The sequence below is a fragment of the Manis javanica genome, chromosome X (genome assembly GCF_040802235.1).
Source record: "Manis javanica isolate MJ-LG chromosome X, MJ_LKY, whole genome shotgun sequence".
NCBI lineage: Eukaryota > Metazoa > Chordata > Mammalia > Pholidota > Manidae > Manis > Manis javanica.
Window position 1 is genome coordinate 111,827,215 of NC_133174.1, and position 16,223 is coordinate 111,843,437.

Sequence of the window (16,223 nt, forward strand, 5' to 3'; positions counted from 1 at the left end):
GACCTAAGTATATCAAAATCATTACCGAGGTAGCATTTATTTACAAAAATCAGTATTACATTTTAGAATGTACCAATTTTCACTCCTTCATAAAACTTTAAATAAGAATCTTTGCAGATATGCCTGTTCTTAGTGTGTTGTTTCAGGTACCTTTCTTTTTAAGATATTTTTTGAACTTACACGTTTTGATGTTTAGGAAAAAGGCAGTGCTTCCTCAGTCTTCAATTTCCTCTCTGACTCATGCAAGTAACTTGGAATTAGTTGCTAAATACAGATATCACACAAGTGGCTGGGGCTAACTAACACTCCTACCGTTTAAAATAATCATCAGAAAACTGTAAGCATAATCACGGAGTAAAAATTTGTAAATGGTCAAATGGTAAACTTTGGGCTTTTGTACATACAATGTAATCAGTAGCTTTTCATTTATTAAAAACAATGAACTCTCAGAGATGGTATGGCAAGAGACAAATTATTCATTTTTAGATCATTTTAAACATAGAGGAAATCACTAAGCTGTCTTAGGTATGCTTTATATTTGAATAATAATACTTCCATTTTCCACCTTGGTTATTAGTTAGAAACATCCCTGTTGTACAAAATCAACTATTAGTAAAATTTAGCAGGCATTGTGAATGACTGGCAAAAAGTACTGCCTACAAAAGTGACAACTTATTATGAAGTAATGATAAATTTTATGGCAGTGGTGACAACATACTATGGTAGTAAACTTGGAATTTCAGTTACTGAATAGAAAACGAAATATTAACACATAAAGGAGGCAATAATTCAATGTCATATTTAATGTCATAATTAATTTTATTCTTAATTATAATCCTTTGAGTCACCATCATGAAACATTCTTTGAATCAACACCAAAAACCCATTTAAAACGGATTTTCATTCCTGCACCTTAAGTCATTTGCATTTTAGATTAGCATACACACACCCGAAGCTGAATTTAAAAGGGCCCAAATTAATAGATTGAATGGTATAATTACATGTATAATATATTGAATGAATAAGTAATTAAAACCATAGCGGATGTGTAAATGAGTCAGTGATAGATTCCAAGATAATTTTTTGTTTGCCACCTGTGTTAGTACTACCAGTAGCACAGCATAGCCAAAAAAGCCATTAGGAGCATGTAAGCCATATATTTGTAAATAAACTATTTCATCCTGAAACGTATTTAGATGCAGGAGTGGTAAAATATTCCTCTTGTCTTGCCTGCCAAGTTGGAGAATCATCTGGTCTACTTACTTTAGTTTGAGTTGCAATTACTGATCCCATGCTATAAATTATCGGTACATAAATAAAATGTGAATGGTGCCAATTCAATGCTTTTATCCATGTGTTTTTTAACTTTGTCCAATATCCCCTTTTACAGGTAACTCTACAATTGAAATATATGACATCAGGACCAATAGCTGGCAACATTGTAGCTCCATGAGTAACCGTAGGCTTCATTTTGGGGTTGCAGTTATTGATAATAAGCTCTATGTCCTCGGAGGAATAGATGATTTTCAAACGTTAAATACTGTGGAATGTTTTGATCCAGCTAGCAGAATCTGGACTGTGATGCCTCCCATGTCAACACCGAGGCATGGCTTAGGTAAGAGCTTAGTGTTACATAGTTTCTAAAGAATGTGCCGTTGTTAATAGAGTTTTTTAAAAATTAGTTTCTCAAGAATGTAGAGTTAGTAGGGATTTTTTAAAATTAAATTCAGCTGCACATTATTGGGATTTAGCCAAACCCTTAGTCAAAATGTCTCCAACATGCTGGAAAGTTTAAGCAAATGGTAAAACCCTGTCAAACTCTTCTCATGTTTCAGATGTCAGACTTGTCAATTTTATCTCCCTTGTACTGGTATTTTAACAGGGCCTGCTTTAAGAGAGATAAAAACTTTTGGAAGGAATACATTGTTAAGGAATATAAAACTACACCTGGATTTTTTTTCTAAGCTCAGTTTAGAGGAAAGAGCACAGGATGATGGAGAGACATTGTGTTTCTAGTTACATGAATTGTGACCCTTCTGAGAACATTAAATTTGTATGTCAACAAATGCCTTAGGATGCAGATCCAAGGCAGGGATATTGAGGAAATTGTAGAGCAGCTCTAGGTTATACTTAAGCCAGGAGTTGCCAAGAAATTGAAGAAAGGTGTAGTAAAAACCTCTGGAATAGTGAGGAACTTTGATTCTCCTGAGTATTTGACAGAGTACATCTTTCTGCATGCTAGACTCCTTTGTTTAAAAAGAAGAATAATTACCTTAGTAAGTCAATTAAGAACTGACGTATACACAGCTAAAAAGTGGCAGATCAAGGTCTGGTATTGTTAACCCCAAATTACCTAATACAGTGTCAATGAAAATGATAGACTATATAATTATGGAGCTCAGTGTGTCAGTGTGATTCCTTGACATAGCTTAGAAAACACAACTTGTGGAGAAATCAGAGCAAGTTTTAAAAATCTCATTGATATCACTGAAGAGGTAGGAGAGGTGATGAGGATATACCACTGAGACACTGAGATGGTGAAGAAGGTGGGGGAGAAAACCAATTATTTGAATTCCCAGAACAGATAAGCAGCAGTTAGAAAGTGGTTATTCATAGTATCTAAAGGAAGACACTTCTGACTAAACCTGAAAAAGCCCTGTCTATTTCATTATCCCATGGGAATCTCCTTTTCTTTAATCCCTATAATAAAGAGCAGGGTTTAAAAAGACCTACTAAAGATAACCTACAATTCTAAATTTTATCTAAGATTCAGTATCATATTTCATCTACCCCTTACATTCAAAACCTAGCCTTGAAATTATTCCAGAAAAAATCAGCTTCCCTGTTCACTGATATCCCTATTAAAGTGTCTCTCACTACCTCCTTTGACTTCAGTGTTACAACAGTGATGGCCTTTCACAGTACAGTAACTATGGCCTGAAAGTTTCCTAGGATTAATAGACTATATTTACTTTCATATCAAGATCAGTAAATTATTCATGTGTACACAAAACCATTTAAGAAACAAAAAGAATTTTTTTTTAGCCCATCAGTTGTTTGCAGAATGAAACAGTATCCCTTATCTGTGGTGTACCTTGGTGAGCCCTCATGTTATTTTTATCCTTTAAGGTGCTGCCACACTTGAAGGACCAATGTATGCTGTTGGTGGTCATGATGGGTCAAGTATTCTCAATACTGTAGAAAGATGGGATCCGGAGGGACGTCAGTGGACTTATGTGGCTAATATGTCAACTCGTAGAGGCAGAGTTGGCGTTGTTGCATTAAATGGCAAGTGAGTAAACCCAAACCTGCATGCGCTATGTTCCCAGGTCATGTGATACAGCACTTTCTTGATGTGCTCCATCAGTGAGTAAGCATTCCTAGTGACCAATACATTCTATTTATGAGTCATAAAAGGCCTTTGTTGGAACTCTCCCTTCACTATGACAGAAAAGACTTTTCTAAAATGAACATTTAAATTAAATATTCTGTAGTCCCTTGTCACTCAAGTGTGGTCCTGGGACCAGCAGCATTAGCATTACCTGAGATATACTTAGATATGCTGGTTTGATATCTTATTCTGGGTGATGCTTACATGAGTGTATACGCATGTCATGTCCAAATTCACCAAGTTATACACTAAGATTCGTGCATTTCACTGTATATCCCTCAATAAAAACTCATGACAAAAAAGAAATGCGGAATCCTAGCCCCACCCTAAGTAAACCTCCTGAATCAGAATCAGTGTTTTACCAATATCCTCAAGTGACTTGTGTGCAAAGCAAACTTGAAAAAGCACTTTTATAGGTAAACCAGTTTCAATTTTGCTCTCAAGAAGCTACCACTTTTGACATTATGACTAATTTTTTAGTATCAAAACTTTGGTCTCTGTAATAGGGAAATCTTTTTGTTCTTTACTGCTCACTCTCTCCTGAGAGTCCAGGATTCCCAACTCTAGAATTACATCTGATACCGTCTTTCTGAATCTTTCCCTCTGGTGATCACTTGCCTATCAGAGAAAGCTAATATATTAAAGTCCTATAGTATTAGAGGTTGCGAAGAGCCTGAATGGTTACTTCTTCCAAGTAATTATGTACTTTCAGAAAAGGGACCTTTGGAGACAATGACTAGCATATAGGAAGCACATGAATGATAAGAATTTCAGACACCAGGATATATCAGTGGCGGGAGATAGTCTTCTGTGTCCATATTTACCATGTATGAAGCCAATACTTTGTCATATAACTGATCTCAGTAGAAATTTCAACACAGATGTCTTTTAGCACCTGTGTATGAAGTAGGAAATGTCTATAGTTAAGAGAAAACCTGGGCTTACCATGTCTTAGAGCTTAAAAGACTCCTAACTGTCATTATCTCTGATCTGACCTGAATGATATCAGGGGACTCAGTGGCCCTCTCCTAACACTTGCAAAATAGGCTGAAAGAATTAAATTTGACTAATTTAAGTTGTTTTGCTGACTCACAAAACAAATGGGCAAATAACTGAGCATGAAGTATAGTTACAGACATATGGTTTAGTAAATGTTTATCTTCTTTATTGATGCAGGATTCAATTTAAGTTAGATTTAAAATGCTGCTCATCAAAATAATTGGCATTGTAAAGTTGATCAGAGAACTGCCATTGACAATGTATCTCCCTAGGAATAATTCCAGTTTCTTGGTTCTATCCTATTCCCTTAGTTGTTTGAGTTACTGTTTTGTTAGTGACAATTTTTTTATATTAAATAAAGCAGTTCATAAAGATGATAGGGACATTAAATATTGTGGCATGAGAGGTGGGACAGAGGGTTCCTCCTAAAACTGCGTATAATAGGAAAATATAATTAAGACAACGAATCCTGAAAGAGCAACAGGAAAGAAGGCCACACTAGACTGCATACACCTGGAGAAAAGAACAGACTTCACGGAACAGGGTAAAGAACCAAATCCATGACCTGGCGGGACCCAAGCCCTTCCCCAACTCCAGCTCACCGGCACGAGGAAGAGAAACACAGCAGGGAAGAAGTGGAGGCATGGGACTGCTGAACACCTAGCTCTGAGACTTTTTCTGGGAGCACAAACCTACACTGCATGGTGCTCTGGTGATTAGGGGGATTGGAAAGCTAAGACAGGTAGAATATCTGGAGAGACTGAGATTCCAGATGCTTGTGATAAACGGATATATATACAGCTGCTCAGGGACAAAAACAAGGAGAGATATCCTAATGGTGAGAGGGCTGCTAGAAGGGCAACGATTGCACAGAGATTACTGCGCAGGAGAAAGGACAGGTAGACAGAATTGTCCAGGTGAAGTCTACCTAGCACAGAGGGAACTTCCACAACCTTCAGGCGTTCCAGCCCCCCTGGCTGGATATGCAGCTCCAAGGCCCCCTCCGTGATACATAACCTGCTGCACCTTCCTCTGGGTAGCTCGCACCTCACTCGCAAACCAGCAAACCTTGCCCTGGCATCAGGTGAGCCAGAGGGAAGCCCCGCCTACAACAGCTACAAATGCAAAGCATAGAGGCTTATACCTGTGTGCTCCACCCACTGGATCTGGCAGTAGAGACAGGGATAGTAGCCAGGAAGCAGAAAGCCACTCTTTCCACCCACCAGGCATCAACACCGCTCCCCTGTAACACCCAACATTACTTCAGGGACTGAGCAGCTCCAGAGCGAAGAGCTTCTGGAAACTAGAGGGTGCAACATACAAATATGAAACGTCAAAGGAACCTGGTTCAAAGCAAAATCCAACATACACCAGAGAAACATTCAAATGAAACTGATCTCATCAATATTCCTGAAATAGTTTTCAAAATAAAAATCATAAACATGCTCATGGATGTACAGACAAATATTCAAGAACTCAGGAATGAGCTCCAGTTAGAGATCCAATCATTACCAAACACAGTATCAGAAATGAAACATACAATGGAAGGTTTTAAAAGCAGATTAGATACAGTGGAGTAGTCGATAAATGAAATAGAAATTAGAGAACATGAATACAAAGAAGCTGAGGCACAGAATGAAAAAAGGATCTCTAAGAATGAAAGAATATTGAGACAACTGTGTGACCAATCCAAGTGGAACAGTATTCATGTTATAGTGGTACCAAAAGAAGAAGAAGAGGAAGGGAAAGAGAAAGGGATAGAACGTGTCTTTGAGGAGGTAATTGCTGAAAACTTGCCCAGTCTGGGGAAGGAAATACTCTCAAGCTATGGAGGTGCACAGATCTCCCAACACAAGGGATCCAAAGAAGACAACACTGAGAAATATAATAATAAAAATTGCAAAGATCAAGAATAAGGACAGACTATTAAAAGCAGCCAGAGAGAGAAATACTATAAGATTATATACAAAGGAAAGCCTATCAGGCTATCATCAGACTTCTCATCAGAAAACATACAGTTCAGAAGGGAGTAGCATGATATATTTAATGAAATGAAGGAGAAGGACCTCATGCCAAGAATACTTTATCTGGCAAGATTACCATTTAAATTTGAATGAGGGATTAAACAATATCCAGATAAGCAAAAGCTGAGAGAATTTACCTCCCACAAAACACATCTACAGTGTATTTTGGAGGGACTTCTATAGATGGAAGTGTTCCTAAGGTTTAATAGCTGTCACCAGATGTAATAAAATCACAGTAAAGAAAGAAGAACCATTAATTACTAAGCAAATGCAAAATTAAATCAACTATCCCCAAAGTCAATCAAGGGATAGACAAAGAGTGCAGAATATGATACCTAATATATGAAGAATGTTGGAGGAATATAAAGAAGGAAAAAAAGGAACCCTTAGGTTTTGTTTGTAATAGCATACTAATTGACTTATGTTAGACCTTAGATAGTGAGGAAGTTAACCTTGAACCTTCAGTAACCACGAATCTAAAGTCTGCAATGGCAATAATTACATACCTATCAATAATCACCCTAAATGTCAAAGGTCTGAATGCACCAATCAAAAGATACAGAGTCACTGAATGGATAAAAATACAAGATCCAGCTATCTGCTGCCTACAAGAGACTCACTTTAAACCCAAAGACATACAAAGACTAAAAGTGAAGAGATGGTAAAAGATATTTTATGCAACTAATAGGGAGGAAAAGGCATGAGTTGCTGTACTTGTATCAGACAAAATAAACTTCAAAACAAAGAAAGTGACAAGAGACAAAGACTGCCATTCTGCACCCAAAAGCAGCAGAATACACATTCTCATGTCCACAGGGAACATTTTCAAGAATAGATGATATATTAGGCCACAAAACGAGGCTCAGTAAATTCAAAAAGATTGAAACTGTACCACCCAGTTTCTCAGACCACAAAGCTATGAAACTAGAAATAAATTATGCAAAGAAAATGAAAAATCCCACAAACACATGGACGCTTCACAGCATGCTCCTAAATAACCAATGGATCAATGACCAAATAAAAACAGAGATCAAGCAATATATGGAGACAAATGACAACAATAATTCAACACTGCACTATCTGTTGGACTCAGCAAAGGCCGTGCTAAGATGGAGGTATATTACAGTTCAGGCCGCCTTCTGAAAAGAAGAACAATCCTATATGAACAGTCTAAATACACAAATAACGAAAGTAGGAAAAGAAGAACAAATGAGACCAAAGTCAGTAAAAGGAGGGACATAACAAAGATTAGAGCAGGAATAAATAACATTGAGAAGAATAAAACAATAGAAACAATCAATGAAGGGAAGAGCTGGTTCTTGAAGGAAATAAACAAAATAGATAAATCCCTAACCAGACTTATAAAGAAAAAAAAGAGAGTCTACACACATAAACAGAAACAGAAATGAGAAAGGAAAAATCACTATGGACACCACAGAAATACAAAGAATCATTAGAAAATACTATGAAAAATTGTATGCAAATAAACAGGATATCCTAGAAGAAATGGCCAAATTTCTAGAAAAACACAAACTTCCAAGGCTGACCCAGAAAGAAACAGAAAATCTGAACAGACCGGCAATGAAATTGAATTGGTAATCAGAAAATTACCTAAGAACAAATCCCCTAGACAAGATGGCTTCACAGCTGAATTTTATCAAACATTTAGTGAAGACCTAATAAACATCCTCTTTAATGTTGTCCATAAAGTAGAACAAGATGGAATACTTTCAAACTCACTCTATGAGGCCAGCATCACTGTAATACCAAAACTAGGCAAAGACACCACATAAAAAGAAAATGACAGACCAATATCCCTGATGAACATAGATGCAAAAATACTCAACAAAATATTAGCAAACCACATTCAAATGTACATGAAAAAGATCATCTACCATTACCAACTAGAATTTATTCCAGGGACGCAAGGATGGTACAATATAAGAAAATCCGTCAACATCATCCACCACATCAACAAAAAGGACAAAAACCACATGAACATCTCCATAGATGCCAAAGAAGCATTTGACAAAATTCAATATCGCTTAATGATAAAAACTCTCAACAAAATGTGTATAGAGGTCAAGTACCTCAACATAATAAAGGCCATATATGACAAACCCACAGCCAACATCATACTTAACAATGAGAATCTGAATGCCTTTCCTTTAAGATTGGGAACAAGACAAGAATGCCCACTCTGTCCACTTTTATTCAACATAATTCTGGAGGTCTTTGCAACAGCAATTAGACAACACAAGGAAATAAGGACATCCAAATTGGAAAGTAAGACATTAAATTGTCATTGTTTGCAGATGACATGATATTGCACATAGAAAACCCTAAAGAATCCACTCCAAAACTATCACATCTGATATTTGAATTCAGCAAAACTGCATGATACAAAATTAATACACAGAAATCTGTGGCATTCCTATACACTAACAGTGAACTAGCAGAGAGAGAAATCAGGAAAACAGTTCTATTCACAATTGATCAAAAAGAATAAAATACCTAGGAATAAACCTAACCAAGGAAGTGAAGGACCTATACCCTGAACACTACAAGACACTCATAGAGAAATTAAAGAAGATACCAATGAATGGAAACACTTCCCATGCTCGTGGATAGGAAGAATTAATATTGTTAAAATGGCCACCCTGCCTAAAGCCACCTACAGATTCAATGCAATTCCTATCAAAATACCAACAGCATTCTTCAAGGAACTAGAGCAGATCATTCTAAAATTCATATGGAACCAGTAAAGACTCCAAATAGCCAAAGCAACCCTGAGAAGGAAGAATAAAGTGGTGGAGATAACATTTCCCAACTTCAAACTCTCCTACAAAGCCAAAGTAATCAAGACAATTTGGTACTGGCACAAGAACAGAACAATAGACCAATGGAACAGACTAGAGAGCCCAGATGTAAACCCAAGCATATATGGTCAATTAATGTATCATAAAGGAGCTATAGACATACAATGGGGGAAATGACAGCCTCTTCAACAACTGGTGTTAGTAAAACTGGACAGCTGCATGTACAAGAGTGAACCTGGATTATTGTTTAACCCCATACACAAAAGTAAACTCGTAATCAATCAAAGACCTGAATGTAAGTCATGAAACCATAAAACTCTTAGAAGGCAACATAGGCAAAAATCTCCTGAGTATAAACATGAGCAATTTCTTCCTGAACGCATCTCCTCGAGCAAGGGAAACAGAAGCAAAAATGAACACGTGGGACTACATCAAACTAAAAGGCTTCTGTACAGCAAAAGACACCATCAACAGAACAAAAATGTATCTTCCAGTATGGGAGAATATATTTGTAAACGACATATCCAACAAGGGGTTAACATCCAAAATATATAAAGAACTCACATGCCTCAACAACCAAAAACCAAATAACCCATTACAAAATGGGCAGAGGATATGAGGAGACAATTCTCCAAAGAAGAAATTCAGATGGCCAACAGACACATGAAAAGATGCCCCAGATCACTAATCATCAGGGAAATACAAATTAAAACCACAGCGAGATATCTCCTCACACCAGTTAGATGGCCTGTATCGAAAAAATGAAGAACAACAAATGCTGGCGAAGATGTGGAGAAAGGGTAACCCTTCTACACGGCTGGTGGGAATGTAAGCTAGTTCAACCATTGTGGAAAGCAATATGTAGCCTCAAAAAACTAAAAATAGAAATACCATTTGGCCCGGGAATCCCAGTCCAAAGAATTTACCCAAAGAATACAAGTTCTCAGATTCAAAAAGACATATGCACCCCTATGTGTATTGCAGCACTATTTGCAATAGCCAAGATATGAAAGCAACCTAAGTGTCCATCAGTAGATGAATGGATAAAGATGTGGTACATATATACAATGGAATACTATCCAGCCATAAGAAAGAAACAAATCCTACCATTTGCAACAACATGTAAGGAGCTGGAGGATATTATGCTCAGTGAAATAAACCAGGTGGAGAAAGACAAGTACCAAATGATTTCCCTCATTTGTGGAGTATAACAACGAAGTAAAACTGAATGAACAAAGCAGCAGCAGACTCACAGACTCCAAGAAGGGACTAGGGGTTACCAAAGGGGAGGGGTGTGGTAGGGTGCGTGGGGAGGGAGGGAAAAGGGGACTGAGGTGTATAACGTTTAGTATATATGGTGTGGGTGGATTTCATGAAGACAGTGTAGCACAGAGAAGGCAAATAGTGACTCTGTGGCATCTTACTACACTGATGGACAGTGACTGCAATGGTGTATGGGTGGACACTTGATAATACGGGTGAATGTAGTAACCACATTGTTTTTCATGTGAAACATTTGTAAGTCTGTATATCAATAATACCTTAATAACAAAACATTTTAAAAATGACGATAGGAATTCCAGTGCCAGGCAGTTGAATCTAGCTAAAATTATAAGGTTACTAGAGTTGGTCTTTGGCAGCACCTAACTTTTTAAAAATTCCCAGCTTTATTAAGCCATAATTGACAAACACTGACAATGCTTTTGATATCTCCCTTCTTTCTCTGTATTTCGTTTCCCATGGAATACTTTAATCTACCAAGTCAAAGTAACTTTCACAAAAATGATAAAGGAGAGATGTTTGGATTAAGGTGGACCTTACCAAGTGCATTCAAATAAGTATCCATTCAAAGAGTCAGACCATCAGCTACAAAATACTACCAGAGAAGAATATATATTCAGAAACTTTAAATGCTTTGTGCAAAGTTCTTTCACTTTCATTCTATGCACAAATTGGAAATACAATCTCTCGCCCTCTCTGTATGCATATACACATACACACACTTGTGTCTTTTTTCTAGGATATATGCTATTGGTGGACATGATGGACGTTCCTGCCTCAAATCAATGGAATGCTTTGATCCACACACTAACAAATGGAGGCAGTGTGCTTCTATGTCTAATGAATGTGGACATGTGGGAGCAGCAACATACAGTGGATTGTTATATGTTGTTGGGGGTCATGATTCCTCTGCTTCTAACCAATGCACCAGCTTTTCTAACCGTGTGGAACGGTAAAATGTTTTTATTTACTATGCACATATTTATTTGTTGTTTTTCTTTTTTTCAGAAATGATAAAGATTTTCAGGCTACCAGAAAGATTTTTAGGCTTCCAAATAAGTGATAATCCTTTCAAGGGATTAATCCTTTTTAAAATTGCACGCTTTCTCTTAGACTCAAAATATTTTGGAGAAATCCTCCTTAAGCGTTTCAGATCCATCATTAAGAAATTTATTAAAAGAATATGCTGTTTTGTTTGATAGTCAACTTTTAAAATAATAAGAGAGAAGGGATGTAGTGATAAAGAAATTTTTTGCCCAGCTTTATCACACTACCCATTCACCAGGTCAATTAAAAATAACTTTACTGCTTCAAAAATCAAATCAACCTTCAAAAGATGAAGACTTACCACCACAAAATATACAGAAAGAATTCCCAGAGAGAGGTATTATGTTCTGAAAAATGACTCTATTGTGTTAAGTATTTCATTTTCCAATGGTAACTTTTTTGAATGGGAAACACTTATTTGTGTGACATGTTTAAAGTAAGTCAATCCTATGACATTGTAGTTACACCATTCATGCTCCATTTTAAGATAGAAAAAATATGCAAATATAATACTTAAATAATATTAACTAAGACCAAATGAGAAATTTACAGTCAGTAAGGTTATCAAAATTCAGAAGACAGACTTCAGTGCGGGATGGTGTCCTCAAGGGAAATTCATGCAAGAGGTAAAATTTGTAATTTGTATGTATACAAACAAATGGAGGGAACTTCAGGGAGAGGAAAAAGCACAATCAAAACTGGGGAAATAAAGGGGAAAGCTTTGTAGGTAAGATCAGAGATTTTAGGTTGAAATGTCATTTGGAACTTCAAGTAGGACAAACCTAGAGAGACCCACACAGAGACAGTGTAAGCAAACTGTGAAACATCAAAAACAAAGAGACAGTCTTGAAAACAGCACGAGAAAAACAATTTGTGACTTAGAAGAAGGGGTTGGTGCAGTATGAAGAAAACCAACTCATAGAGCCTGGAGAAAACCCAGTTCTTACGAACACTAAGAGATTATTCTTTTCAAATAATGAATTGCACCAGTCAAGGAAAGTCTAAGTTCCAATCCCAGGACTACTATTTACAAGTTATGGGAACTTGATGCTGTTACTTTATATCTCTAAACATCAGTTTCTTCATGTGAAAAATGGGAATAATTGTAGTATCAACCTCCTTGAGGACAAGATAATCAATGTTAGGGTACAAGACAATCAATGTTAGTGTACTTAGTACATTTCCTGGCACCCATTAAGTACTCAATAGAAGTTACTTCATGATAGATACTGTTTTTGTTTGCATTATTTTTGTGAACAATATTATTGTTACTACTATCATCCCCTTATTAGCATTTTCCTTCAAGAAACCTCGAGAAAATGGCTAGTGCTAAAGTATAATTTTCAGAAAGTTGTGACTTTCATACAAATATAAAATTTACATGTGTCAAGGGTTTTATGTGATTCATTAATGAAGCAAGCCCGTAAGATACTATAACCAGTTCAGAGTCTTTGAAGAAAAGGTATATAGATAATTTAGGGATGCTGAAACAAATTGTTAATAGAGGCGAACATAGTTAATATCCTATAGGAAATAAAATGTAATCTTTGAGCATCACCATGTTTATATGGTGGACATTAGTTCTGTGTCAGGCAAAATTCATTTGTATTGTTATGGACAAGAATCACAAGAAAACTCAATTTTCTGCAAGTTAAACTCCACATCTACAGAGTTGTAAAATAGCTTTGTCAATAGAAAGTCAATCAAAGGTGCATATTCTGTGGAATCAAATCCTCCACATTCCCCATTGCAATCACTGTTAGACAATTTTTCTAAGACTATTTTTTACTAAAAAATTGTTGGTCTACAGAGTACCTCGGGAGTCTCATCCAGTTATTTAAGATAATCATATAAATTACAGGTTATCTAAGTCTATCACATAAACTTATGTTGGTTGGCTCAGGGATTACTATTTCCATAACGTTGATGAGAAAATTGAGGCAAAGAAGTCAAGCAAATCATCCCTAGTTATTCTTCTAAGTGGAAGAAAAAGTCCAGGATTGATTCCCTTTGCTACAGCCTCCATTTTATTTCCACTAGAATACAGATACGTTTATCCAAACTAAGGAGAGACAGAAAGGCAAAAAAGAAACAAAAAGAGAGAGGCGTAATGTTATTTTAATTTGAAAGTCATATAGTGGCTAATTATTTTTAAATAACTGCTTCTGTGTGTTGTTACAGATGGTAACCATATTGCCAGTTTTTTCCCCAAAAGATTCAACATTCCCCAAAACACTTTTGTTAACCAAACAGTGTCCAGATAATAATAACAGCCAGATTTTTTTTAGCATTATTATGCACATGTATAAAAGTCTTGGGTTTGGGTGCAAGTCTTTAAGGAAATCCTGTGGGCTCTGGTTCACCACTCACACATGTGTGTACTCTGTTAGCTGAATGAAACATCAATTAATAGCAATTGTGTTGAAGATTCAGCTTAGCTAAAGCATACAGCTATGAAATTTTCTGTTTCTGTGTTTTATTGTAATATCAGAACTCAAGGTGCTTTGTGACACTAAGAAGTATGTACTGGATATTTAGGTCATGTTAATTATTGCTGATTTTCAGATATTATTAAAAATATTCCTGAATGTGTGTGACCAAGTTCAAATGGAAAGCTAGGATCAGATAATCTATAATATGATTAAAGTGATAAAAACAGAAATAAGAGAGGTATTACAATTATAATGAAATTAGTAGAAGGTAATACATGAAAATCTCTTTCGTAAAATAAATCTTTTTCATTGGGTTTTTCAAATAGACCAACATAAAATCAGAGAGCATTTCCATGTATCATATGAGTTTTCTTTTAGTCAATCCTTTTAGATTTTAGTATTGCATATTTTGTGAATAGGCTTCAAATTTTAGGAAATAATGCCTGGAGAAGCTTTTAATTAGTATTACTAACCGAACTGCCTTTTATTTGCTTACAGAAGAGGCTTGGGGATAAGGAGTAACTTCAGATAAAAATAAATGGAAAATAATCCTAAGCTCCTGTAAAGATAAATAGGAAAAGACAGGATAAGACTATAATCATTCTAACTACAAATAGTACGAAAACCAGGATATTACATTATATATAGCAAAAAGGCAATGATATTCAGATTTACTTGAATGTGAGCTCTTGTATAAACAGGAACATGTACAACTTCGGTAAATCACGAATAAGGTAATAGAAAAACAAAAGCTCTCCAATCAGTACACTGAGTGAGAGAAGGGGCACGTTTCATAGAATGTTCAGATGCTAATATGTGAGATTTGCTCATAGAGAATCTGAGTACAGTTCAAAAAAATGCATAGTATTTTGCAAAGGAAATACGTTTTTGATATGCTTCACGTGAACTCTGGTGGCAGAAGAGAATTTCATCATGTACTGATCCTTAACATTTAGTAGACTACATTTGATAATTATAAGGTATTTGTAACTCCTTAGATAAATACACATTTTATTAATGTCTATATTTTTAATTTTAACACTATTGGACTTTTCTCTGTTGTCTTCCTAAACATCTTAAGGTACAATCCAAAAACTGATTCGTGGTCAGCTGTGGCGCCTCTGAGGGTTCCTCGATATGCTGTTGCTATATGCCCCCTTGGAGACAGGCTCTATGTGGTTGGAGGATATGATGGACAAACTTATTTGAATACTGTTGAGTCATATGATGCCCAGAAAGATGAATGGAGAGAGGTACTCACTGAAAGTAATAAGATTGGAATGATTGGAATTAATTGGATTACCTACTTCTCTAGGGGCTATCCAGATTCTCTTAGATTTTGTAGTGCATGCTTTATGTGTGCCACAGAAAATTACTAGCTGATCTAGTCGATCATTAGCAGGATCCAATAGCGCTTACATGGAAGAGGGCAGAACATTCCTTTGACTTCATGGACTCATTGTCTTCACAGGAAAGTCAATATATTCAATAATTTAAGAGCTTTACTGTCTGGCTGAATTTCTATGTAGTTACTATGATTTGTGAGTCAAAGAGCAATGTCCTCATCCACAAATGTCTGCTCCTCTTTTTGGCTGTTGCCCTAAAGAAAAACAACAAAATGAAGGATGAGTATTATTAGCTGTAATTTCTCAAAGGAGAAAATTATCGGAGAGGTGAAACTTCTTCAATAGCACCTGCTCCTCAAATTCAGGTCTGCATCATTCCAAAGATATGTACATTCTTTCCACCACACTGGACTGTGATCTGGCCTGTATTTCCCCTTACTTTTATGCAAGATGAAGGTTGGAAAAGAATAGCTAAGGACTTTTTCAACTCCAGCATGCTATATTATGTTAAAGACAGACTTCATTCTAACTGCATTTCTTTCCTTGTTTTTATTTTCTGTGTTAGGAATCTCCTGTCAACATTGGAAGAGTGGATGCATGTGTGGTGGTGATGAAGGTACCATAACACCATCTATATCAAGGGGAAAGTGGATACTTTCAAAAATGAAATAGGAAGAAGACAAGAATGTTCTTTCCTTCATATAGTAAACAAAGATGAAAATTCTTGTGTTATTTTAATATGAAGTTATAATTGCTCTTGTTTGTGAAGCCAGAACAAGTTTTCAAGAATAAATTACATATAGCTGTTAAGTGTGTTAGGTGTATGTGTTGTCTGTCACACCTCATACTATAAATGGAAATCCATCCCGCAGGTAGATTGTGTC

General features: G+C 36.2%; 1 protein-coding gene across 1 annotated transcript in view; it reads left to right on the forward strand.

Moving 5' to 3' along the window:
• Nucleotides 1-16,015, forward strand: part of LOC108388459 (kelch-like protein 4) — an 82,733-nt gene extending 66,718 nt beyond the window's left edge. The window contains exons 7-11 of the mRNA XM_073227700.1: nucleotides 1,391-1,615; nucleotides 3,130-3,292; nucleotides 11,254-11,466; nucleotides 15,075-15,246; nucleotides 15,905-16,015. Of these exons, the coding sequence (XP_073083801.1) occupies nucleotides 1,391-1,615; nucleotides 3,130-3,292; nucleotides 11,254-11,466; nucleotides 15,075-15,246; nucleotides 15,905-15,964 (833 nt within the window). The 3' untranslated portion in view covers nucleotides 15,965-16,015. The remainder of the gene's footprint in view (nucleotides 1-1,390; nucleotides 1,616-3,129; nucleotides 3,293-11,253; nucleotides 11,467-15,074; nucleotides 15,247-15,904) is intronic.
• The last annotated feature ends 208 nt before the right edge of the window (nucleotides 16,016-16,223 follow it).